The sequence below is a fragment of the Symsagittifera roscoffensis genome, chromosome 3 (genome assembly GCF_963678635.1).
Source record: "Symsagittifera roscoffensis chromosome 3, txSymRosc1.1, whole genome shotgun sequence".
In the NCBI taxonomy this organism is placed as follows: Eukaryota; Metazoa; Xenacoelomorpha; order Acoela; family Convolutidae; genus Symsagittifera; species Symsagittifera roscoffensis.
Window position 1 is genome coordinate 34,624,376 of NC_087064.1, and position 25,211 is coordinate 34,649,586.

General features: G+C 36.6%; 5 protein-coding genes across 5 annotated transcripts in view; 1 reads left to right on the forward strand and 4 right to left on the reverse strand.

Moving 5' to 3' along the window:
- LOC134842670 (vesicle transport through interaction with t-SNAREs homolog 1B-like) overlaps positions 1-25,211 on the reverse strand; it is a 543,554-nt gene that overhangs the window by 417,782 nt on the left and 100,561 nt on the right. The gene's annotated exons all lie outside the window — the stretch shown is intronic.
- The window catches only part of LOC134842672 (mitochondrial import inner membrane translocase subunit Tim10 B-like), a 532,474-nt gene that overhangs the window by 406,706 nt on the left and 100,557 nt on the right, over positions 1-25,211 (reverse strand). The window lies entirely within an intron of this gene.
- Positions 262-11,339, reverse strand: LOC134841609 (general transcription and DNA repair factor IIH helicase subunit XPB-like). Its single transcript, XM_063857636.1, has 4 exons — positions 10,106-11,339; positions 9,271-9,475; positions 1,040-1,807; positions 262-717 (listed from the first exon to the last, which is right to left on the reverse strand). The coding sequence occupies exons 1-4, from the start codon at positions 11,296-11,298 to the stop codon at positions 505-507; spliced, it is 2,379 nt and encodes a 792-aa protein (XP_063713706.1). The 5' UTR covers positions 11,299-11,339; the 3' UTR covers positions 262-504.
- The window catches only part of LOC134842668 (coiled-coil domain-containing protein 169-like), a 335,974-nt gene continuing 322,347 nt past the window's right edge, over positions 11,585-25,211 (forward strand). The window contains exon 1 of the mRNA XM_063859115.1: positions 11,585-11,594. The gene's annotated coding sequence lies outside the window, so the exon portion shown is untranslated. The remainder of the gene's footprint in view (positions 11,595-25,211) is intronic.
- On the reverse strand, positions 15,742-16,365 carry LOC134841684 (uncharacterized). The gene has a single exon (XM_063857720.1). It carries the CDS (start codon positions 16,363-16,365, stop codon positions 15,742-15,744), a length of 624 nt encoding a protein of 207 aa, XP_063713790.1.

Sequence of the window (25,211 nt, forward strand, 5' to 3'; positions counted from 1 at the left end):
TAACAATGGACTCATTGTGACAGGTAGTAACACAATTTTAACTAACCCAACTACTGATTCTCTCTTAGCCACACTCCCGCGAGACTAGTTCGATGCTATCTCGCACTCAACTTTGCATATCATCATTCACATTTGGTGATATTTTTGATTAATTCAAGTTCTCAGTAGCCTCTCTTTTCTGTTAATCATAGGCTTAGCCATGTACCATCTGACAGCTCTCAGTTGGATTAACATAAATATTTAAAAATTCAATTTCTAAGCTTAATTTTTCATAATCAAATAATTCAAATCAATTTGAACAGCATCAAACTCATCAATTAATTTGATGAAAATCAATACAGCATCAAGTCAATATGTTTTCTCTTGCATTGACTCCTGCATTTTTAAGATGCAACTTTTCCACAGAAGGCTCTTTTCTTTCATTTATCAAGGAGTCGTGGATCCTTTGGATTACTCAGATATCATAACTGTCATATATGAGCTCTTTAAATTGTCTGTTTAGACTCATCTGAATCTCTTAAACAGCGGATGTACTTTAGTGTTAGGCTTCTTAAACTCCGTGTAGTACATGTCATCCGCTCCTGACAAACTGGCCATTGAGGACTTGATAGTCTTCGTGTGTGAGGAAGAGCCTCCTTTGGCTGAAGTCCCACCACTTTGTCCTCCGGGGTCGACCACTTGTTCCTCTTCTGCGTCCAAATCGGAAGCAGCGATCACCTGCGGGCGGTAGAGGATTAAAGTTTTTCTTTACAAATAGTACTACCAACACATACTATACGCATTTCAAAATGAAAGCAAAGTTTGAGGCTAAACGTTTCAAGCACTGTTTAGAGCTTACCTCCAAATAGTTTCACTAAAATTCATGCCACAAAAAAGATGTTTTAGCAGCATATGAAAAAATGATTATACCCAGAGTGCTAAAAATCTCTACTGTACTGGTTAACAACTATTGTAAAAATTTAGGGGACCATATTTTGTGAGAGGGCAGCAAATAGCAGGAATGAACATCAATTTCTCTGATATTCGCAATTTTCCTGACCTGTTGCAGCAATTGATGTTGTTCCTCCCTAGTAGTGTAGAACAGATTCTCCTTCTCCATATCTGGCAGCTCCGCTATCACCTTGTATGCATATCCCTGGTTGATGAGGAATCGCTGCCTTTTCTGAGAGTATTGCATCTCCATGGTATCTTTGGACACCAACGAGTAGAAAAAAGCGTTGAACTCTTCAGTCACTGATCCCTTCTTGGCTCTCAAAATTCGACCCAGACGCTGTGCTTCTTGACGCCTCGAACCACCGTGAGCTGATATCTGGATCAAAACATTTGCTTCTGGTAAATCAAAAGAAGTGTCTCCTACTTTTGATATGAATACAGTCTTGACTTGCGGGTTGAACTGGAAATTCTGAAGGATCTGAACTCTTTCCTGATGTGATGTAGGACCATAAATGTAGGGCTTCTTTAGCTTTGTTGCGTATGCTTTCAAAGCAAACACGTTGTCAGAAAACACAATTATTTTGTCGTCTCTCCTCTCGTGGTAGTTGATGAGATACTGACACGAACGGAACTTATTGGGGTTCATAACAAAGAAAAGAAGTTTTTTGGCAGTCGGAGTAGTAAGATATTCTCTATAAAAGGAAGGAGCCATCGGACACCATACTTCAGCACACTGGACACGTGCGATATATCCGTTGTTCTGCAGCTCCATCCAGTTAGCCTCGTACAGTTTCGGTCCAATCAGGAAGTTAAGATCTGCAATTTTGTCGTCTTCCCGCACCAGTGTCGCAGTAAGACCCAACTTACAGTGCGCCTTTAAACATCAATCACCTGATCATTTTGACCAAACTCCAGGTATGGAAACAAACCTGCACTGATGCCACTTCTATTCTAAAATCGATTCAATTTCGAGTAAAACTGATGCGCAATTTACATTTTGTTGATTGCTCGATACAAAAAGTTTTTGTATGCGAAGCTGCACTTCGCAGACGAATAAGAGAAAACGTCCAAAGGTAGCACTAAAAGCCAAAAAAGTTAACTAAGGAAAGAAAAGGCAGGTAAACGTGTGATACATGGGTACCTCAAAACTATGAGGGTACCAAAACTAAAAACAGTGCATCAACTGTGTTCAAATTTTTGCTTAGATGATGTCAATAAAAGCATCAAATAAGTTAACGCAAATGAGGCATGTTATTACGTTTTAGATAAAGCTTTGAAAAGGACGAATCGGCTTCTATTCGTTTACTTAACTGCTGTTTAAGCTTACGTCTAGTCCGATATGGTACCCCTCTATCACATTTGGTTTCTATGGCCACTCCACTCTCAAAGAACCGCAGGAATAGTTGATTTCAAACACTTGCAATATACCTTCTTCGATAAAAATCTTCAAATCGATAAACTTGGGTTTTTCCCATCGTTCATAACATTAAAACTGTATAGCTTAAAACTCAGTGCAAGTTCTCAAAACACAGGTATTTGTCCTTCAAAAAAATTGCTGTTTCATGGAGGTCAGACTTAACCAGGTCCGAACCGAGTTAGAGAAAAAAAAACTACCGAATGGGACTATAGCCCCTCGGGTTTTTATGTATAGAGGTCAAAGTATGGGGGATTCGAACCTGGGTGACCAGCGGTTGGGTCTTTGCCATATACGCTAGGCTATGAAACTTGTATAGTTTCGTATTTTAGTCGAAGGATTTTTTGCTTGTCTTTATTTCAAGCTTCATAATTTCATGCTACTTAATTCAACATAATCCGCCGCCAAAGACGGAAGAACCGGAGCGAGTTTAACGTTCGGTCGGGTGAGCTCGCTCATAGCTGTCCTAATGAGAGCGGAAAGGGCACATCCGTCTTTTCCGCAATAAAGTCTAACGATGCACGCATGGACTCATTGTGACAGGTAGTAACACAATTTTAACTAACCCAACTACTGATTCTCTCTTAGCCACACTCCCGCGAGACTAGTTCGATGCTATCTCGCACTCAACTTTGCATATCATCATTCACATTTGGTGATATTTTTGATTAATTCAAGTTCTCAGTAGCCTCTCTTTTCTGTTAATCATAGGCTTAGCCATGTACCATCTGACAGCTCTCAGTTGGATTAACATAAATATTTAAAAATTCAATTTCTAAGCTTAATTTTTCATAATCAAATAATTCAAATCAATTTGAACAGCATCAAACTCATCAATTAATTTGATGAAAATCAATACAGCATCAAGTCAATATGTTTTCTCTTGCATTGACTCCTGCATTTTTAAGATGCAACTTTTCCACAGAAGGCTCTTTTCTTTCATTTATCAAGGAGTCGTGGATCCTTTGGATTACTCAGATATCATAACTGTCATATATGAGCTCTTTAAATTGTCTGTTTAGACTCATCTGAATCTCTTAAACAGCGGATGTACTTTAGTGTTAGGCTTCTTAAACTCCGTGTAGTACATGTCATCCGCTCCTGACAAACTGGCCATTGAGGACTTGATAGTCTTCGTGTGTGAGGAAGAGCCTCCTTTGGCTGAAGTCCCACCACTTTGTCCTCCGGGGTCGACCACTTGTTCCTCTTCTGCGTCCAAATCGGAAGCAGCGATCACCTGCGGGCGGTAGAGGATTAAAGTTTTTCTTTACAAATAGTACTACCAACACATACTATACGCAATTCAAAATGAAAGCAAAGTTTGAGGCTAAACGTTTCAAGCACTGTTTAGAGCTTACCTCCAAATAGTTTCACTAAAATTCATGCCACAAAAAAGATGTTTTAGCAGCATATGAAAAAATGATTATACCCAGAGTGCTAAAAATCTCTACTGTACTGGTTAACAACTATTGTAAAAATTTAGGGGACCATATTTTGTGAGAGGGCAGCAAATAGCAGGAATGAACATCAATTTCTCTGATATTCGCAATTTTCCTGACCTGTTGCAGCAATTGATGTTGTTCCTCCCTAGTAGTGTAGAACAGATTCTCCTTCTCCATATCTGGCAGCTCCGCTATCACCTTGTATGCATATCCCTGGTTGATGAGGAATCGCTGCCTTTTCTGAGAGTATTGCATCTCCATGGTATCTTTGGACACCAACGAGTAGAAAAAAGCGTTGAACTCTTCAGTCACTGATCCCTTCTTGGCTCTCAAAATTCGACCCAGACGCTGTGCTTCTTGACGCCTCGAACCACCGTGAGCTGATATCTGGATCAAAACATTTGCTTCTGGTAAATCAAAAGAAGTGTCTCCTACTTTTGATATGAATACAGTCTTGACTTGCGGGTTGAACTGGAAATTCTGAAGGATCTAAACTCTTTCCTGATGTGATGTAGGACCATAAATGTAGGGCTTCTTTAGCTTTGTTGCGTATGCTTTCAAAGCAAACACGTTGTCAGAAAACACAATTATTTTGTCGTCTCTCCTCTCGTGGTAGTTGATGAGATACTGACACGAACGGAACTTATTGGGGTTCATAACAAAGAAAAGAAGTTTTTTGGCAGTCGGAGTAGTAAGATATTCTCTATAAAAGGAAGGAGCCATCGGACACCATACTTCAGCACACTGGACACGTGCGATATATCCGTTGTTCTGCAGCTCCATCCAGTTAGCCTCGTACAGTTTCGGTCCAATCAGGAAATTAAGATCTGCAATTTTGTCGTCTTCCCGCACCAGTGTCGCAGTAAGACCCAACTTACAGTGCGCCTTTAAACATCAATCACCTGATCATTTTGACCAAACTCCAGGTATGGAAACAAACCTGCACTGATGCCACTTCTATTCTAAAATCGATTCAATTTCGAGTAAAACTGATGCGCAATTTACATTTTGTTGATTGCTCGATACAAAAAGTTTTTGTATGCGAAGCTGCACTTCGCAGACGAATAAGAGAAAACGTCCAAAGGTAGCACTAAAAGCCAAAAAAGTTAACTAAGGAAAGAAAAGGCAGGTAAACGTGTGATACATGGGTACCTCAAAACTATGAGGGTACCAAAACTAAAAACAGTGCATCAACTGTGTTCAAATTTTTGCTTAGATGATGTCAATAAAAGCATCAAATAAGTTAACGCAAATGAGGCATGTTATTACGTTTTAGATAAAGCTTTGAAAAGGACGAATCGGCTTCTATTCGTTTACTTAACTGCTGTTTAAGCTTACGTCTAGTCCGATATGGTACCCCTCTATCACATTTGGTTTCTATGGCCACTCCACTCTCAAAGAACCGCAGGAATAGTTGATTTCAAACACTTGCAATATACCTTCTTCGATAAAAATCTTCAAATCGATAAACTTGGGTTTTTCCCATCGTTCATAACATTAAAACTGTATAGCTTAAAACTCAGTGCAAGTTCTCAAAACACAGGTATTTGTCCTTCAAAAAAATTGCTGTTTCATGGAGGTCAGACTTAACCAGGTCCGAACCGAGTTAGAGAAAAAAAAACTACCGAATGGGACTATAGCCCCTCGGGTTTTTATGTATAGAGGTCAAAGTATGGGGGATTCGAACCTGGGTGACCAGCGGTTGGGTCTTTGCCATATACGCTAGGCTATGAAACTTGTATAGTTTCGTATTTTAGTCGAAGGATTTTTTGCTTGTCTTTATTTCAAGCTTCATAATTTCATGCTAATTAATTCAACATAATCCGCCGCCAAAGACGGAAGAACCGGAGCGAGTTTAACGTTCGGTCGGGTGAGCTCGCTCATAGCTGTCCTAATGAGAGCGGAAAGGGCACATCCGTCTTTTCCGCAATAAAGTCTAACGATGCACGCGAGAGGGTAATAACCTCGCGGACTGTTGGGTTCAATAACCCATACAAGGTCCCCCGTTTTGAGATTAACGTCAGAATGAGGGTTAAACTTTGCATACTTTTCAAGTAAAGGAACACATTATCGTAGACAAAGGGGCCAGGTAGGGTCAGCATACGGCTACGCTCGTACGTACGTTTTCTTATGATCGAAGTATTTCTTTAGCGAGCAAAGGAAGGCTTGCGGCAATCTGTCCAAGCAAAAAATGATTGAGGGTTAACGCTCTTAAATCACTTGAATTGGTACTTACCGGAATTATCGATCTCACGTCAAAGCCTACCCAACTAAGCAGAGTGTTGATCTTAACACTTCTGTTACCCGCTTACTGCCTAGTATATCATGGAGTTCACGTTTAAGACTACAAAGGAAGCGTTTCTAAGAGACGCCATGGTGTGATGAACTTCGTAGTGTTAAGCTTCCAAGCTATACCTTCGAATGGAAATGTAATATGGTCCAAAAAAATCCACGTCTGTGGAGGAAAACGTGTTTGCTTATGCACAAGAAGTTCGACAGCTTTATCGGTCATAATCGTTTTGACCGCATGTGCTTTCCGCTTTCGACATGGAACGCAATTGTTTTTAGTAGAAGTCAGCAGTCGATGCAAACCAGGTAAAGCGTTCTTTAATTAATCAAGGAGCAGATGTAGTCCAAATCGTGATTAAAATTTTCAAGGAGGAGGTTCCGAGCTAACAACTGAACTAATGTATGCCGGACATCAAGCAAAATGGGAGTTTGTCAACTAAACGTCATAAGCGGCCAGTGCACCGAAGCATACCAGCCGGACCCAAGAACGGTGAGTACGTAGCAATCTTGCAGCTGCTAAGTACAATTGCAGCAATTGGAAATGTGCAATTGTGACTCCTCTATTCAAAAAGGAAGGAAGCCGCACATCTGTCAAAAACTACCGACCCATCAGTATTCTACCTCGACTGTCATTAATATTCGAACGTATTCTTTTTAATCATATGTATCCCTTTGTCAAACAAAAATTATAGATTGTTAGCATGGTTTCAGGACTCGACGTTCAACTATCGCCCAACTAATTGCCTATTTAGACAAAATATATATGGATTTGGACAACGGCAACAACCACATTGCGGTTTATTTTGATTTTCAGAAAGAGTTTGATAAGTGCCCCATCACTTATTAATAAACAAACTGCGCAATTTCGGCTTCGATGAAGACTATGTTTCTTTGTTCAAAAGCTACCTACAGGGAAGATATCAGAAAGTTGAAGTTAATGGGGTCTGGTCCAGTGCTATCATCGTTACCAGTGGAATCCCACAGGGAAGTGTGCTTGGTCCATTACTATTTGTTATTTTCATCAACGATTTGCCTGGTACCTGTTTATATTCAAGTTGCTTCATTTTCGCCGATGATAGTAAGCTATTGAACAGTGATCCAAATCTCCTGCAAGTTGACATAAACAACTTTATTGAGTGGACTAAATCAAATCTCATGTCCTTGAATGAAAATAAATGCAAACTTTTTTTTCTCTCTCAGCGAATGGAAAACGAAGTTAGTCTTTTCCTTGAAGACGTAGGAATAGAAGCTGCACTGTGTGTAAAGTATCTGGGAGTACACATATCTAGCAATGTATCATAGCGCACACACATCATTATAAAAAACGGAAAAGCGAAGCAAGTGTACCATCAAATTAAACTGAACATCCCATACTCTGCTCCTAGTAAAACTAAACTAAATCTATACAACTCATGTATTCTATCCATTTTATTCTATGGGTCAGAGGTTTGGGACGCTGACGTTACGAAGTTCCGCAAACTTGAACGCCTACAATGGAAATGTCTGAAATGGGCTTGCTGGAGTTTGGCAACATCCTCTTCTTCCATTTTAGTTTATCATCATGTTTTATCTATATGCTATCGTCATCAACTCTAAGATCTTCTTTTCTTCAACAAACTGCTAAACGGAGAAATGGATATGGATCCGTTCGACTATGTGAAGTACGAAAATGAGAATTCCGGTCTAAGAAGTGCATCAACTCCTATTTTCTCGATTACAAAAACCTCAAAGAAACGCACGGATAGTTCATTCTTTATTCGTGTTGTCCGAATGTCGAACCTTCTTATCAAGCAAAAAATTGACATTTGTTGCCAAACCCAAACATTTCAAAAAACTATCACTAACTTCTTTGTCAACAGGGCAGTTTCCAAATTCTGTTTTTCAAGATCCTGTACTTGGTTTCTAGCTCTTGCTTGATTTATGTGATTTGAAACTACTTATTTGTAAACATCCTCTGTTATAGTTGTATTTGTAACCTTTTATAAAAAGGAATTGATGTCTATTTTGTTGTTGTTGCTCTAAGTTCACAGAGCTGCTATCCATGAGGGCTGCCGAATAAATCTCCCTCATACCGTTTACAGCTGAATTATCGCCGCAGAGAAAATGTGCTGTCTGAAGCGCAATAGTACAAATATCTGGTTTTGGAGTAGATCTGACTCACATCAAACTTCTGTTATTCGGCCCACTGCACTCTGACAACTTTCGCCAACTGCGCACTGTGACGACTTTCGGCCAACTGAATCAATGGGCACTCGGCCAATTGGGTATACGCACTCGACATTCGACCAACGGGGTATAAGCACTAGTCCAACTGGGTATAAGCACTAGTCCAACTGGGTAGAAGCGCTTCCGGTTATCTTCATTCGACCACTTGAGTGGCCTCATTCTGACAATTGGTCCCTAGTCCAACTGGGCATAAGCGCTTTCGTAATTCGGACAATTTCGCTACTCGACAACTGGGTAAAAGCACTTTCGGTATTCGACACTCGCTCAATTGGGTATGAGCACTTTCGGTACTCGCGACTCTGACAACTGGATATAAGCACTTGTCCCTTGCGAAAAATATGGTCACTCCAATCTCCAAAACCGTAAAAATAATTGACATCAGACACTTTCATTATAGTATTTCTTCTGTAAATAACTCTATAAACGGATAAATTTGGGTTTTTTCCATCGATCATACTATCAACAATTTAAAGCTTAAAACTCAGAGCACGTTTTTTGTCAAAACACTGGTATTTGTTCTTTAGAGGTCAAGTTTGAACCGAGCTACAGAGAAAAACGGGTCAAATAGGGCTCTAGCCCTTGTTTCGTATTTTAGTCCAATCAAATTATGCGTGTCTTTGTTTCATTCTTTTTTATCACACTTATACCAAAAGGCATAATATGCCTTGAAATATAAAACTTTCGGAATCTGCAGGAATCAAGCCCCAACCTGGAAATTCTGAGTCTCCCGTCCTCGCATTAATAAAAACACAAGCCACCAATAAGGCGGATAAACACATGGTATTTAAGTGCCAATGCTATGCAACAAGAACGCCATCAAAAGGAGCTCTTTTATTAGCGAGTCGGATTAGAAAAAAAGAAGATTCGTAATACAACACAACGCTCGCTAGATGTCGCCGTTTAAATAAAGGAAACTATTACAATTGTAGGCTTCATAAACTTATTTTTAAAAACTATCTATCTAACCTGTATAACTGATAGGACCCTTCTGAACTGCTTGGCGGGTATGGTATGCACCTCATCTAAGAGCAGCAGCCCCCATTCCATCGACTGCAGGTGTTTCATCATCTGCTCCGCCTCCCACGATCTCCTACCCTGATAGGCTATCATAGTATAAGTACTAACACACACAGACGCTCCTTGAGGCTTGTCCTTCGAGTCGGAAGTAAATCTGGAACAAAACAAACATAGCTAGCATAAAATTCAAACAGAGTCAGTAAACTCACTGAGACGGAAAAAAAAAACAATTGACTCCTCAAAAAAATTTCTCAATTTGAATTTGAAGAATATTTCATGATAGACAAATTTTTCAAAAAAAAACTTTTAGAGAGAACTGGGTTACTAGGCAAATTTTTTACGCTGGAAAATCTAAAAACTAAAATGCACATTCGAAAGCGTAACTCATTCACGTAAATTTGAGTAATTAATTTTTCCTGAAAAAAATATGACCTCAATAGGGAAGGTAATTTGCTTTCATTTTAGGAAATGAAATGATTGAACTTAGTCAAATCGCCGAGAAAATTCAAATTCCATAGGGATAACCCTAAACTTTTTCCAGAAATAAAATAGACGACCTCAAAAAACTCAAATTATTTTCTTTATCCAGTTTGTTCATTGACACCTAACCAGATATCGATTTGTAAACAAAAACATGGTTTAAGGGTAACCGAAGTATATACCCAATTGAGCCTGCTGTTTAATTACATTGGTTTTTGAGCTTTTAAAATTATCTACTAAAAGCTCAATTTCAATTTTCATGATAGGAAACGGATTTCAAGCGAAACTTGATTTGCATTATTACCTACAAACGGAAGCATCGTCAGCAGTAGACCACAGTTTGAACTGCTGTTTCCATTGATCTACACTGACACTACTTGTACACAAAACCAAACAGCGTTTTCTTACAGTACATGCCGCTGTAACTCCCACAAGTGTCTTTCCTGCACCACAGGGCAGGACGATGATTCCCGACCGAGCACGACCGTTTCCAAACATTTTACGCAGGCTTTTTTCTTGGTAAGGCCTCAAAGTTGTATTGCTTTTCAAATCCATTAAAACATCTGGATTTCGCGTATCATTTTTGAAATCGTACTCCGCGAGTAAGGGGCAATCGAGTTCAATGCAACGTTTCTGCAAAACTTCGAGATGCTTTGGATCTATTTCGAATGAAACAACATTGGCTTCGTCGTCTTCTTGGTCCATTTTTTCATAGAAATTTGAAATATCTTCTGGCACTTCATTGCTACCTGTTTCCATGTTTTGAAAATCATCTACCTTCGAATTAAATTTTGATATGGTATTGGTGGGTTGTAACTTCTCTGGCACGGAAATATTGTCGGTCTCTTCAGACTCAATTCTAGTTCCCGCTATGACCGAATCTTTTAGTAGTTTTTGTATCACTTCAGAGTGAGTACTCTCAATATAATATTTATTGTATTTTAAGACCAGTTTGACTTTGCCATAGCTTAAAGTACATGCTTTGATGAACTCAATTATTTCTTCAGGCAGCGAGGTTTTACATAAACGACGTAAATACTCTATAATATCTTCGGTTTTAAGACCAACAGAAACCGCCGCATAAAGCGAATAAGCCGTTAGTTTGTATTCGTGAATTAGCTTCGGTCTACTAAGTGGCTCTGCGATGGCGATTAAAAAATCTTGTGCATGTCTGAAGACAGGGCTGAATGATTCAAGAAAAATGTGTCCATTTGGAGCAATGTACAAGGATCTATACTTGTGGTCTGGTTTTAACGACAAAAGTTTCCGATAGTCCTTTGCTCCATACTCATCCTCTTCTCCTGCATCTTTAGTCCCTTTGCTAGCGCACTTTGGCAACAATGCTTTCGACACATCATCTTCATAAATGAAGGCGTCAGCATCCGGATCCTCTTTTGTTGCAGCTGCTACAAAATCTGAGTCGGAATCCGACTCATATCTCCGCTTTTTGGACTTTTTTGCCTTCTTTGAGCCTGTATGCTTCCGTTTGTCAGGCATATTTGAATTAAGTCAATTTACCCAATTTTTTTAAATCAATTCTGACTGAAAAAAAATTGACTCATTTAAACTCTTCAGCATTAAGTTTTCAGCAAAAAGTAAATTCTAACAAGGGGGCTTCCGTTTAGGTACGGTCGTGCACCAGCTAGATAGGGCCCATACCACATTATGTAAATACATCAACAAACAATATTGCAGGAATTAGTTCAAGTCAGCATTTAATGCATTGTCATTAAAAGTATTTACTTCAACCGTCCCTCCTCTACAACAGCACTTATTGAATTGTCTTATTAAATAGATTTTTCTTAATAATTAGAAAATAATAATAAGATTTTTCTTAATTTTCTTAATAATACTACTACTAATAGTTTCATTAAGCAAAAATAATGAGAACAGATAAGATTATACAAAAATTACCACATTACATTTTAGCCCCCAATAAGTAAACAAATTGATAACCCCATTTGCAGACGACCTGGAGTGTTCTCGGCCCACTTCTGTTTATTTTATTTATAAATGATATGACCGATGATGTGTTAAATAGTGAATTTTATCTATTTGCAGACGACCTGAAGATTAAAAGCTCATCTGCTCCATCATTAGTTCAAAAAGATATCGATTCTCTTTTTAATTGGTCAACTAACAATCACTTACAGTTTCATTCTGCCAAATGTAAAGTTCTGAACTTTGGTGGTTATGATGATTCTATCCAATTCTTGCTCGGATCAGACATCTTACCATTTGTTGATGAAATTAAAGATCTTGGTATCATAGTCTCCAACAATCTTTCCTGGAAATCCCATCTGAATACTAAGTTGATAAAATGTTCCAGATTGTTTTATTTTCTGAAACGAAATATTCCTTTCTCGGTATCCTGCAGTCGAAAAAAGTTACTTTACAATACTCTCATTCTGTCAATCTTACTTTACGGTGCTCCTGCATGGTGCCCTTCTTTGACACTATTACATCAGCTTGAACTGTTCCAGTACAAAGTTCTAAGATGGATCAAGAAATGTTCTTCGTATGTTTCAGGGCTACTAAATCTGAATATGCTTCCAATTAGCTATGTATTGATTAGAGTTGAAATTCTTCTACTTTGGAAGCTCCATAACAATGTTATTGATGTTGACTGCAAAAGTGCAACCAGCTCGCTTCCTACGCGTTCCGCTACGAGTGGCCTATTCGTCATACCGAACACGAGGAAATTGAAAACTGACGATAACTTCTTTGTACGAGCTCCCCGTGCTGCCAATGAACTTCTGCGTCTGAAAATTATATCTTTCGACATGCCCCTGGGAATGTTCAAATCAAAACTGAATAAATTTTTACTGCTTAAAACTTCAACTTTGTTTGATATAAACAGATCATGCACATTCTTTGTCAAATGTTATTGTAAAAATTGTCGATCGTAAGTTCATTCAATATTTATATTAACCCTGTATCCACCAATGGAATTAAAGTCTTTTACTACTACTACTACTACTACTACTACTAATAGTTTCATTAAGCAAAAATAATGAGAACAGATAAGATTATACAAAAATTACCACATTACATTTTAGCCCCCAATAAGTAAACAAATTGATAACCCCATCTTTCTTTCCACAGCGCAAGAGTCAGTCTATCGACTTTAATTGAGGGGGACTTGAACCCTTGTCATCTTCTTTTATCATTATCACTTCCATATCTAGAAAATTCCAAGGATTTTGACTGGAATACGTGATGAAGGGACTCCTGAATGCAACCTCGGTTACTATGATACTTTTGATCATCTGATTACCTACAAAAAAGAAAAATAAAAAATCTAGAAATCAGTCGGCTTTCAACACAGCGCAAGAATCAGTCTAGAAATCAGTCGGCTTTTTTTTGCTCTTTTTTTTCCATTATTTTCGCCTTCGATCTTTCTGACCTTCAAACATTAAATGAAAATTCTCTAAAAACAAAAATACAGTTGTTTAGATAAAGATTGGTCTGAACAAGAAAATTTATTCGATATAAAACAAAACTTCCGTACATTCAATTATCAAACCCTAAATTTGTAAAATTCCATACATGCTTTATTCGAAAATCTGTATTAAAAAAACCGAACTTGGCAAAAGAAAAAAAACAGTTACGGAAAAACAATTAAGAAAAAAATGAAAAATATAGCTATTCAACAGAAAAAGAAAACTGTTTTACAGAAAAATTATTCAGCAGAAAAATAAAATTATTTTGAAGAAAAAAGTTATTTTTATAGCAGTACATATTTATCAGCAGAGAAACAGTAAGTCATTTCTTGATCGAATCAGAAGAGCGAACAAAATAAATTGGGGAAACGAAAAATGAAATTTATATTTGCAGAAGAAAGTTATTCAGCAGAAAAAGGAAATTAATTTGCAGAAAACGAAAGTTATCTCAGCACTAAACTTGAATTATTTGGCAGAAATTCAGGATCTGAAGTCATTATCCAATACTGTCCTTCCAGTTACCAGTCATTTGCATCCAATTTAATCATGTGAAGCAAAAAACTTAGCCAAGAAGAAGTTAATGGACTTCAAAAATCAGCCTTATACAAGATATGCTCCGATTTGCACGACCAAAAGAAAGATTATCGTAAAATAATGGAGTTTATTGAGAAAACATCGGAAGCAGACAAGGATGGCAAACTACAGTCAACATCGACGAAAGCAAAAAAAAGTATCAGAAAACTGTGAGAATTTTTTCGCCTTTTCCTATACCAGAGGATTGTGTAAACATAATTTTGGGATCAAGTATAATTGCTAGGGTTAAAACTGGAAATTTTGAGAATGCGTTGAAATTGTAAAATCAAACAAACGTTTTTTTTGTATATTTTTGTGCATCTTCAGGTTTTAAAAATTCTAAACAATTTGTACAAAATGATCAAAGATCATAAAAAGTGCCATACACATCATTATTCCGAAAATTTAAAAATGCAACCAGTCAAAACTTTACAATTTTTACTGAAATTATGTAACAACTATTATGTAACAATTTTAATATTTTTGTCACAACTCTCTAAAAGTTTTCACCTTTTTTGTTTTTACCATTTCGTTTTGTCGCTAAATTTTATGCTAACATGTAAGTTATTTCAAAAAATTTTTGTTTTAGCCAGAATTTTTCGATTCTGGAACTATAGCCTTAGTGTCAGCTCCCTACGTCTAAACTCGTCGCGCGTGTTATTTGCCGGTCTCTCTTTCCTAATGTGCAGCGCCTCTAGTGTAAGTAACTTGATGCTGCTGGACGCCTGGTCGACTATTTTCCATTTAAACTCAGACTTACCACTCTCACTACCACACTGCCTTATATGCTGCCCAACTGGGGTATCCTCTTTTCGGTGTTCCTCAATCCTTGTGGTGAGATGTCGGACCGTCTGGCCAACATAGATGGATTTGCACCCACAACATTCAAGTCTGTACACCACTTTTGATTTCAGTTCACTGGAAAAAGAGGATTTTAGAAAGGGCATAGAAGTTTTCATTTTCCTCGTCGTGAAAATTATCAGCGCATTGGTGATATCGTGCACTTTTTTGCTAATGTCTGACTGTGATTGTAATAAGAATGTCTGACTGTAAAATGTAATGTGGTAATTTTTGCATAATCTTATCTGTTCTCATTATTTTTGCTGAATGAAACTATTAAGAAAAATCTATTTAATAAGACAATTCAATTAGAGCTGTTGTACATCAAGATGGATGGTGAATCATTGCTATAATCACAGGGCTTCTTTTTCTCAGCCATGTTCTTTTTGTTTTTGCCTTCCCTGATGATCTTTTCAAGGGCATGGGATGCAACTTGCGACGACCAACTTTCCGGATATTGGTTATCCAACCACTGCTCACGGTTGCTTTTTATAGTTTTATCATATTCCTCCCTTGTTGATGTACTGCGGAAAACCAGGTGAACAGTTCGATCAATCGCACTTTTCTCATACTGAAGGGGGGCGCAGCTTCTAAAATTTAGTATGGCACCTGTATCTGTTGGTTTTTGATACCACCCACCTGCTTTTGTCAATACTAAATTGTAAATCCAAAAAAGCCAATTTTCCGTTTGTGTTTGTTGTCTCTTTTGTGAACTGTAAGTTTGGATGTAGTAAGTTTGCAGCCCGTAGCACTTTTTCAGGATCACCCTCCACTGTTCTCGTTATATCTTCAACGTAACGCAGAAATAACTAAGCTTGCTGCACTGACTTGTTTTTGTTTCCTATTACGATGCATTTTCTACAGTACCAGACGGTTTCACTTATATTTCGATATTCATTATCTGATATATCACCGCATTTTACGTGATACCAGTTCAAACAGCATTCACATTCTACACCTTTTGACCTGTACGTGACTTTCTTATTGCAATCGGGACATATTCCGTTAAAATTTTTCTCGGGCAAAAACATTTAGGGAATATCCCTCGATAGTGCAGTTTCGTACTACTTCAGCCAAAGATTTGTTAAATAACAGCAAGAGATGCTCCCATTGCCAAACCATCTTTCTGAACGTACCATATTTCATTGCACTCGAAATGGACTTGACTATCTGCCATGTTCAACAGTCTCTTCATGGTTTTCCTAGCCATTGATGGTGGTTCATCTTGCTCATACAGTTTTCCCAGAGCTATGTCTATTGCTTCTTCCAGTGGAACATTTGTATATAAACTCTTCACATCTAGAGATATCAAATTTTCATTGGGCTCAAGATTAGTGCTCTCTAAGATTTCTCTCGCATCTAGTGAGTTGGTTTCGATGTTTGCGCCCTCAATTTTCTCGAAAAACTTTGCAAGAACCTTGTTCAAGTTATAATAAGAGCTACCAGGCAAGGAGAGGACCGGTCTTAATGGGGTATTAACTTTATGCACTTTCGCCAACCCATAAAGCCTGGCGGGCTGCCCCCCAGTAGACCTCATCCTTGTGTAGAGACTCTCATTTATTTCGTCTTTTTTCCTCTTAGCCAACAACTCCTTATTGATGTCTCTTTCTATCTTCAAAACAATCGCATCACTTGTTCCTTTACTCTTGCTGAATTGAATTGAATCTAATGTATCCGACAACTTGTTCTCGTAGGTGTCCTTCCTCATTACACAAAAACCCACGCCTTTGTCATACGGTACCGCAACGAATCAGATACTTACGGGCCTTCTCAACACCTTTGTCATGCCTTTGTTCATGCATACAGGGGTGGCTCCACTGAGGAGAAAATAGAAGTCCTTAACCAAGATGGTTAAAAAAAAACTTGAGTGTGTGATAATCCAAAATGGGACAAACTCCATCTTAAAAAAAATTCACTCAAATGTAACAATGTTTCTGGACTATAAAATATTGTGTCACTTTTGGAAAATACAACATCAAGTATTGCCGGCCTATAATAACATTGAGTATGATAACCACTAAATAGATATTAATACCAGGAACAAAAAATCAGACTTCGGCGACAGATACAATGGGCAAAACATAGAAAATTCCTTCTTTAAAAGTCCGTCATAATCTGGAACAAAGCAACAGATGATAAAGTCAGTTTAAAGACATACTAACATACAGAAAAGCAAAGACAAATTTCAAGAATTGTTATTTATTATTATTTAAAGAAGACCCCTCTGTGTCAACTCATGGTAAAGTTTCATAGAAAAGCTTCAAGTTTATGTAATAACAATTAAATATAAACCACCTTGAAGCTCTCAGGTGAAAAGTAATCATCAATAATTGTAAAAAATTTTGTTTTGTTTATTGCAACTAACTATGCGTAGGGGTCCTTCCTCATTACACAAAAACCCACGCCTTTGTCATACGGTACCGCAACGAATCCAGTACTCATCAGATACATACGGGTCTTCTCAACGCCTTTGTCATGCCTTTGTTCATGCATACAGGGGTAGCTGCACTGAGGAGAAAATAAAAGTCCTTGACCAATATAGTGAAAAAAAAACTTGAGTGTGTGATAATCCAAAATGGGACAAACTCCGTCTTAAAAAAATTCACTCAACGGTTGATGAATTTAGCGCCAAATATGAAGAACTTATCGCTTTAATAACTGCAAATTTTTTCCCGAGATTCGATTTTTATTTGCGAAATACCGCCAAAACCGCCAATGATGATGCTAATGACAAAATTGATCATTATAGTCGTTTTCTGAATGAAATGTATGGTTCGATGACGGAATTTGAGGTGCTAAAGCTAAATTCAAACATCAAAAGCTTGGAGAGCTTTCAGAGTTTATATTTTGACACTATACACCTGAACGATGAATTAGGTATACCAATTTTGCGCAGTTACCTCGGCTCATACGTGTTCAAACACTCAAATAAACTCCCGAGGGTAAAACCAGCCCCTGATTATACTGGAAAAGCAAATTCCAACCAAAAATCGCTTTCCAATTATCAACATAAAATTTTTTAAAGGTCTACCAATCGACCCTATAGTAACGATTGCATGCACCCATATGGCCGACAAACTGGTCATGGCCGACCAACTGGTCAAAATAAATTCAACAACAACTCATGGGGCTGTGATAGTAATTATAACCATAGTCTGAAGCGTAACCAGCAGTCATATAACTACTCGTAAGGTTTTCATTTTTAAGTAATGCTAGTTAAGACTATCTTCATGATAAACGACTGTGTTTTGTAATTATTTGTAATTTTTACTAAAATTTTTCTAAAAAAAGATATGCTGCTACTTTTGTCTTAACTAGCATATCTGTCATCAGCTTCTGCGAAAGCAGTCAATTTGTAGCTTATAAGGTACTGATTATTAAGAAAGGAAAGTATATTTTTCCATGGGTTGCCACATGGAGAACAAATTTTATTGCACTATACTTAATAACATAAGCTATCACTCTTAGAATTATTATATAAAAAACACAAGCAAGACTTACAAAAAAAGAAGAAAGTTCCCTTCATAAAATTCTCCTAACATCAAGGGATATCCACCCAAATCCAGGACCCTTCATGAAATTCAGTCGAATAAAGGAAAAACTGGAAAACTACAACAACTTAAAAGAATTACACCTTAATTGTAGAAGTTTTGCTAGAATGCGTTCAGATCTTAAACAACTCATGAAAACTTTTAATGATAATACAGTTTTCGGATTTTCCGAGACATGGTTCAATGATACAAATAACGATAAACTATGGGCCATAAACAAGGACAAACATAAGTTGCTCCGATATGATAGAACTTATGAATCAAGTAAAAAAAATTGAAGAGTGGAGGGGTCAAGTTACTGGTTCCTAAAAAGTTAAACCCAAAAATAAGACATGACTTAAACAACATGCACAAAAAGTATGATATCTTCTGGATAAAATTTAAAGCCGGACTCAACAAAAATGATAGAACCACTCTATTAAACCTAGCCTACAATCCTAAGAGAAACATCAAAACAGACTTCTTAGAAGATCTAGCCAAATCAATTGACCATGCATAGTCATTTAATTCAAACCTAATTTTACTAGGAGCTTACAATCTCAACTATCTCAACGAAGACGACAAACATTCTTCAGATACAATCCTAATACCATATAATCTGGACGTCACCAACAAATTAACACCTACTCACTCAAAAGTACTAATTGGCTATTTTATCATCGACCTAAGCATAAAAGATCTAACAAATAATTCAATAGTATTCACACCACCAATTAAGACCGACCACCAAGCAACAGCATTCATAACAGAACTTAAGCTGAACAACAACGTAAGACCAATCAAACGTAAAATATATGACAAAACCAATTATTCCGATTACAAATTCAAACAAAAACTCTCAGCTATAAATAGGAGAAGTTTCTATAGCAGTAATAATCCCGAAGTAATGTTCAACATCTTCACATCTAACATTGCTGTCACCATTAAAGAATGTGCCCCACAGAAGACATTTTTCATTCGCAACGACAAACCAAAGGTAAACTACGGAGATGATAAATTTATATCCCAACTGTTTAACTCGAAAAAAAAACGAACACAAAAAATGGAGTATAATAAGCGATACAAGAACCTCAAAAAAATCTTCCAACCTCATTCCATTACTCAGAAACACGTTCGGCGACTTCATAACCAATAATTTACAGATTGCGAACCCGCTAAATTGCAAGTTCTCAACTCTTGGATGCTTTTATGAAAAAATTTCAAAAATAAGGCATAGTCCACCGACTTCTACATGCAACATTCAAAAAAATAATAAATTTTCATTCCGATTCATCACATCAGCTGAATGTAAAAAAAATACATAGTTTAAATTGTCGAAAGGCACCAGGTTCATCCAAAATCCCAGCTGGGGCATTGAAGGATGGCTGCAATGAAATATACACACAGCTGACATTTCTATACAATGAGTTTTTGAAAAACAAGACATATCCATGCAAGCTCAAAAAAGCAATTGTCAGACCAATATACAAAAAAAGGATCCAAAACTACCGGAAAATTATAGGCCTATCTCCATAACTGAGTTTCTCTCAAAAGTTTTTATAAAATTGTTATATAAACAAATCAACGAATATCTGATATCCCAAAAATTACTAAGTAATACCCAATTTGGGTTCAGAACATCATATTCATTAATCGACGCTATTCTTTATTGCACTGAAGCATTCAGAAAAGCAATAGACCTCAACAAAACTGTAGCATGTTCCCTACTGGATCTCTAAAGCATTTGATTCTATTGGTCATACTTATCTTAAACAGAAACTAAAATGAATAAATTTTTCCGAAGAAGCATTTCCTTTATCACCAACCAAAGCCAGAAAATAATTGTTAACAACACCGAATCCGATTGGGTTGCATCTGATCAGGGTGTCCCACAGGGCACTGTCCTTGATCCTCTTATATTCAATCTCTACATTAACGATCTCAACAAACAAATTGACAAAACATGTAAAATAGTTCAATAATATGCGGATGATACATTACTATTCTGTGAAAATAAAGATCCGCAAATAACTCTTAAAGCACTCGAAGCCAATTGCAGTCTGTTGTCAATTTATTTTTTAGAACACTCACTTCAGTTGAATGCAAAAAAAACGGAACTCATCGTTTTCAGCAAAAACACTCAAGGAAAAAGGATGAAAAGTATACTATAACTCTAGATGATAAAATAATTTAGGAACAAACAAATGTTAAAGACCTAGGAGCAGTTGTTAGGTCAGTTTCTAACATTCCAAGATGAAATCGAAAAGATTCTCAGGAAAATGGCATGCGGAATAAAAACACTTCAATCACTCAAAAAGCCATTGCCAGTGAAAACAAGACTCTTGATAATGAATGCACTGGTAATTAGTCATTTGAATTATCCAGCAATTCTTTCAAGTGGAATTTCCGCTAACTTAGTGATATCTCTGGAAAAACTGTTAAACTGGGCAGTAAAAACTTGCTGCGATCGTGCAAAATACGACTCATCTTCAGACTTGAAGCTAAAACACAATATATTGCCAGTAACAATGTTTCTGGACTATAAAATATTGTGTCACTTTTGGAAAATACAACATCAAGTATTGCCGGCCTATAATAACATTGAGTATGATAACCACCAAATAGATATTAATACAAGGAACAAAAAATCAGACTTCGGCGACATATACAATGGGCAATACATAGAAAATTCCTTCTTTAAAAAGTCCGTCATAATCTGCAACAAAGCAACAGATGATAAAGTCAACTTTAAAGACATACTAACATACAGAAAAGCAAAGATAAATTTCAAGAATTGTTATTTATTATTATTTAAAGAAGACCCCTCTGTGGCAACTCATGGTAAAGTTTCATAGAAAAGCTTCAAGTTTATATAATAACAATTAAATATAAACCACCTTGAAGCTCTCAGGTGAAAAGTAATCATCGATAATTGTAATAAATTTTGTTTTGTTTATTGCAACTAACTATGCGTAGGTGTCCTTCCTCATTACACAAAAACCCACGCCTTTGTCATACGGTACCGCAACGAATCCAGTACTCTTCAGATACATACGGGTCTTCTCAACGCCTTTGTCATGCCTTTGTTCATGCATACAGGGGTAGCTGCACTGAGGAGAAGATAAAAGTCCTTGACCAATATAGTGAAAAAAAAACTTGAGTTTGTGATAATCCAAAAAGGGACAAACTCCGTCTTAAAAAAATTCAACGGTTGATGAATTTAGCGCCAAATATGAAGAACTTATCGCTTTAATAACCGCAAATTTATTCCCGAGATTCGATTTTTATTTGCGAAATACCGCCAAAACCGCCAATGATGATGCTAATGACAAAATTGATCATTATAGTCGTTTTCTGATTGAAATGTATGGTTCGATGACGGAATTTGAGGTGCTAAAGCTAAATTCAAACATCAAAAGCTTGGAGAGCTTTCAGAGTTTATATTTTGACACTGTACACCTGAACGATGAATTAGGTATACCAATTTTGCGCAGTTACCTCGGCTCATACGTGTTCAAACACTCAAATAAACTCCCGAGGGTAAAACCAGCCCCTGATTATACTGGAAAAGCAAATTCCAACCAAAAATCGCTTTCCAATTATCAACATAAAAATTTTTAAAGGTCTACCAATCGACCCTATAGTAACGATTGCATGCACCCATATGGCCGACAAACTGGTCATGGCCGACCAACTGGTCAAAATAAATTCAACAACAACTCATGGGGCTGTGATAGTAATTATAACCATAGTCTGAAGCGTAACCAGCAGTCATATAACTACTCGTAAGGTTTTCATTTTTAAGTAATGCTAGTTAAGACTATCTTCATGATAAACGACTGTTTTTTTGTAATTATTTGTAGGTTTTACTAAAATTTTTCTACAAAACGATATGCTGTTACTTTTGTCTTAACTAGCATATCTGTCATCAGCTTCTGCGAAAGCAGTCAATTTGTAGCTTATAAGGTACTGATTATTAAGAAAGGAAAGTATCTTTTTCCATGGGTTGCCACATGGAGAACAAATTTTATTGCACTATACTTAATAACATAAGCTATCACTCTTAGAATTATTATATAAAAAACACAAGCAAGACTTACAAAAAAAGAAGAAAGTTCCCTTCATAAAATTCTCCTAACATCAAGGGATATCCACCCAAATCCAGGACCCTTCATGAAATTCAGTCGAATAAAGGAAAAACTGGAAAACTACAACAACTTAAAAGAATTACACCTTAATTGTAGAAGTTTTGCTAGAATGCGTTCAGATCTTAAACAACTCATGAAAACTTTTAATGATAATACAGTTTTCGGATTTTCCGAGACATGGTTCAATGATACAAATAACGATAAACTATGGGCCATAAACAAGGACAAACATAAGTTGCTCCGATATGATAGAACTTATGAATCAAGTAAAAAAAATTGAAGAGTGGAGGGGTCATGTTACTGGTTCCTAAAAAGTTAAACCCAAAAATAAGACATGACTTAAACAACATGCACAAAAAGTATGATATCTTCTGGATAAAATTTAAAGCCGGACTCAACAAAAATGATAGAACCACTCTATTAAACCTAGCCTACAATCCTAAGAGAAACATCAAAACAGACTTCTTAGAAGATCTAGCCAAATCAATTGACCATGCATAGTCATTTAATTCAAACCTAATTTTACTAGGAGCTTACAATCTCAACTATCTCAACGAAGACGACAAACATTCTTCAGATACAATCCTAATACCATATAATCTGGACGTCACCAACAAATTAACACCTACTCACTCAAAAGTACTAATTGACTAATTTATCATCGACCTAAGCATAAAAGATCTAACAAATAATTCAATAGTATTCACACCACCAATTAAGACCGACCATCAAGCAACAGCATTCATAACAGAACTTAAGCTGAACAACAACGTAAGACCAATCAAACGTAAAATATATGACAAAACCAATTATTCCGATTACAAATTCAAACAAAAACTCTCAGCTATAAATAGGAGAAGTTTCGATAGCAGTAATAATCCCGAAGTAATGTTCGACATTTTCACATCTGACATTGCTGTCACCATTAAAGAATGTGCCCCACAGAAGACATTTTTCATTCGCAACGACAAACCAAAGCTAAACTACGGAGATGATAAATTTATATCCCAACTGTTTAACTCGAAAAAAAACGAACACAAAAAAAGGAGTATAATAAGCGATACAAGAAACTCAAAAAAATCTTCCAACCTCATTCCATTACTCAGAAACACGTTCGGCGACTTCATAACCAATAATTTACAGATTGCGAACCCGCTAAATTGCAAGTTCTCAACTCTTGGATGCTTTCATGAAAAAATTTCAAAAATAAGGCAAAGTCCACCGACTTCTACATGCAACATTAAAAAAATAATAAATTTTCATTCCGATTCATCACATCAGCTGAATGTAAAAAAAACACATAGTTTAAAATTGTCGAAAGGCACCAGGTCCATCCAAAATCCCAGCTTGGGCATTGAAGGATGGCTGCAATGAAATGTACACACATCTGACATTTCTATACAATGAATTTTTGAAAAACAAGACATATCCCTGCAAGCTCAAAAAGCAATTGTCAGACCAATATACAAAAAAAGGATCCAAAACTACCAGAAAATTATAGGCCTATCTCCATAACTGGGTTTCTCTCAAAAGTTTTTAAAAAATTGTTATATAAACAAATCAACGAATATCTGATATCCCAAAAATTACTAAGTGGTACCCAATTTGGGTTCAGAACAGCATATTCAACAATCAACGCTATTCTTTATTGCACTGAAGCATTCATAAAAGCAATAGACAACAACAAATCTGTAGCATTTTCCCTACTGGATCTCTCTAAAGCATTTGTTTCTATTGATCATACTTATCTTAAACAGAAACTAAAATGGTTAAATTTTTCCGAAGAAGCTATAAAAATGATCATTTCCTTTATCACCAACCAAAGCCAGAAAATAATTGTTAACAGCACCGAATCCGATTGGGTTGCATCTGAGCAGGGTGTCCCACAGGGCACTGTCCTTGGTCCTCTAATATTCAATCTCTACATTAACGATCTCAACAAACAAATTGACAAAACATGTAAAATAGTTCAATATGCGGATGATATATTACTATTCTGTGAAAATAACGATCCACAAGTAGCTCATAAAGCACTCAAAGCCAATTGAACTCTGTTGTCAATTTATTTTTTAGAACACTCAATTCAGTTGAATGCAAAAAAAGGAACTCATCGTTTTCAGCAAAAAACATTCAAGGAAAAAGGATGAAAAGTATAGTGTAACTCTAGATGATAAAATAATTGAGGAACAAACCAATGTTAGAGACCTAGGAGCAGTGTTTAGATCAGTTTCCAGCATTCCAAGATGAAATCGAAATGATTCTCAGGAAAATGGCATGCGGAATAAAAACATTTCAATCACTCAAAAAGCCATTGCCAGTGAAGACAAGACTCTTGATAATGAATGCACTGGTAATTAGTCATTTGCTCTATCCAGCAATTCTTTTAAGTAGAATTTCCGCTAACTTAATGATATCTCTGGATAAACTGTTAAACTGGGCAGTAAAAACTTGCTGCGATCGTGCAAAATACGGCTCATCTTCAGACTTGAAGCTAAAACACAATATATTGCCCTTAACAATGTTTCTGGACTATAAAATATTGTGTCACTTTTGGAAAACACAACATCAAGTATTGCCAGCCTATAATAACATTGTGTATGATAACCACCAAATAGATATTAATACAAGGAACAAAAAATCAGACTTTGGCGACAGATACAATGGGCAATACATAGAAAATTCCTTCTTTGAAAATTCCGTCATAATCTGAAACAAACTAACAGATGATAAAGTCAACTTTAAAGACATACTAACATACAGAAAAGCAAAGATAAAATTCAAGAATTATTATTAATTATTATTTAAAGAAGACCCCTCTGTGGCAACTCATGGTAAAGTTTCATGAAAAACCTTTAAGTTTATATAATGACAATTTA

What these genes read in the sequence shown, in the direction of transcription:
- LOC134841609 (XM_063857636.1), bottom strand. Translation starts at nt 11,298, where the DNA reads ATGCCTGACAAACGGAAGCATACAGGCTCAAAGAAGGCAAAAAAGTCC. An exon ending in GGGTCCTATCAGTTATACAG is followed by an intron (nt 1,808 to 9,270) that starts GTTAGATAGATA and finishes TGATGTTTAAAG; the next exon opens with GCGCACTGTAAGTTGGGTCT. An exon ending in AACATCAATTGCTGCAACAG is followed by an intron (nt 718 to 1,039) that starts GTCAGGAAAATT and finishes TACCGCCCGCAG; the next exon opens with GTGATCGCTGCTTCCGATTT.
- LOC134841684 (XM_063857720.1), bottom strand. Translation starts at nt 16,365, where the DNA reads ATGAGGAAGGACACCTACGAGAACAAGTTGTCGGATACATTAGATTCA.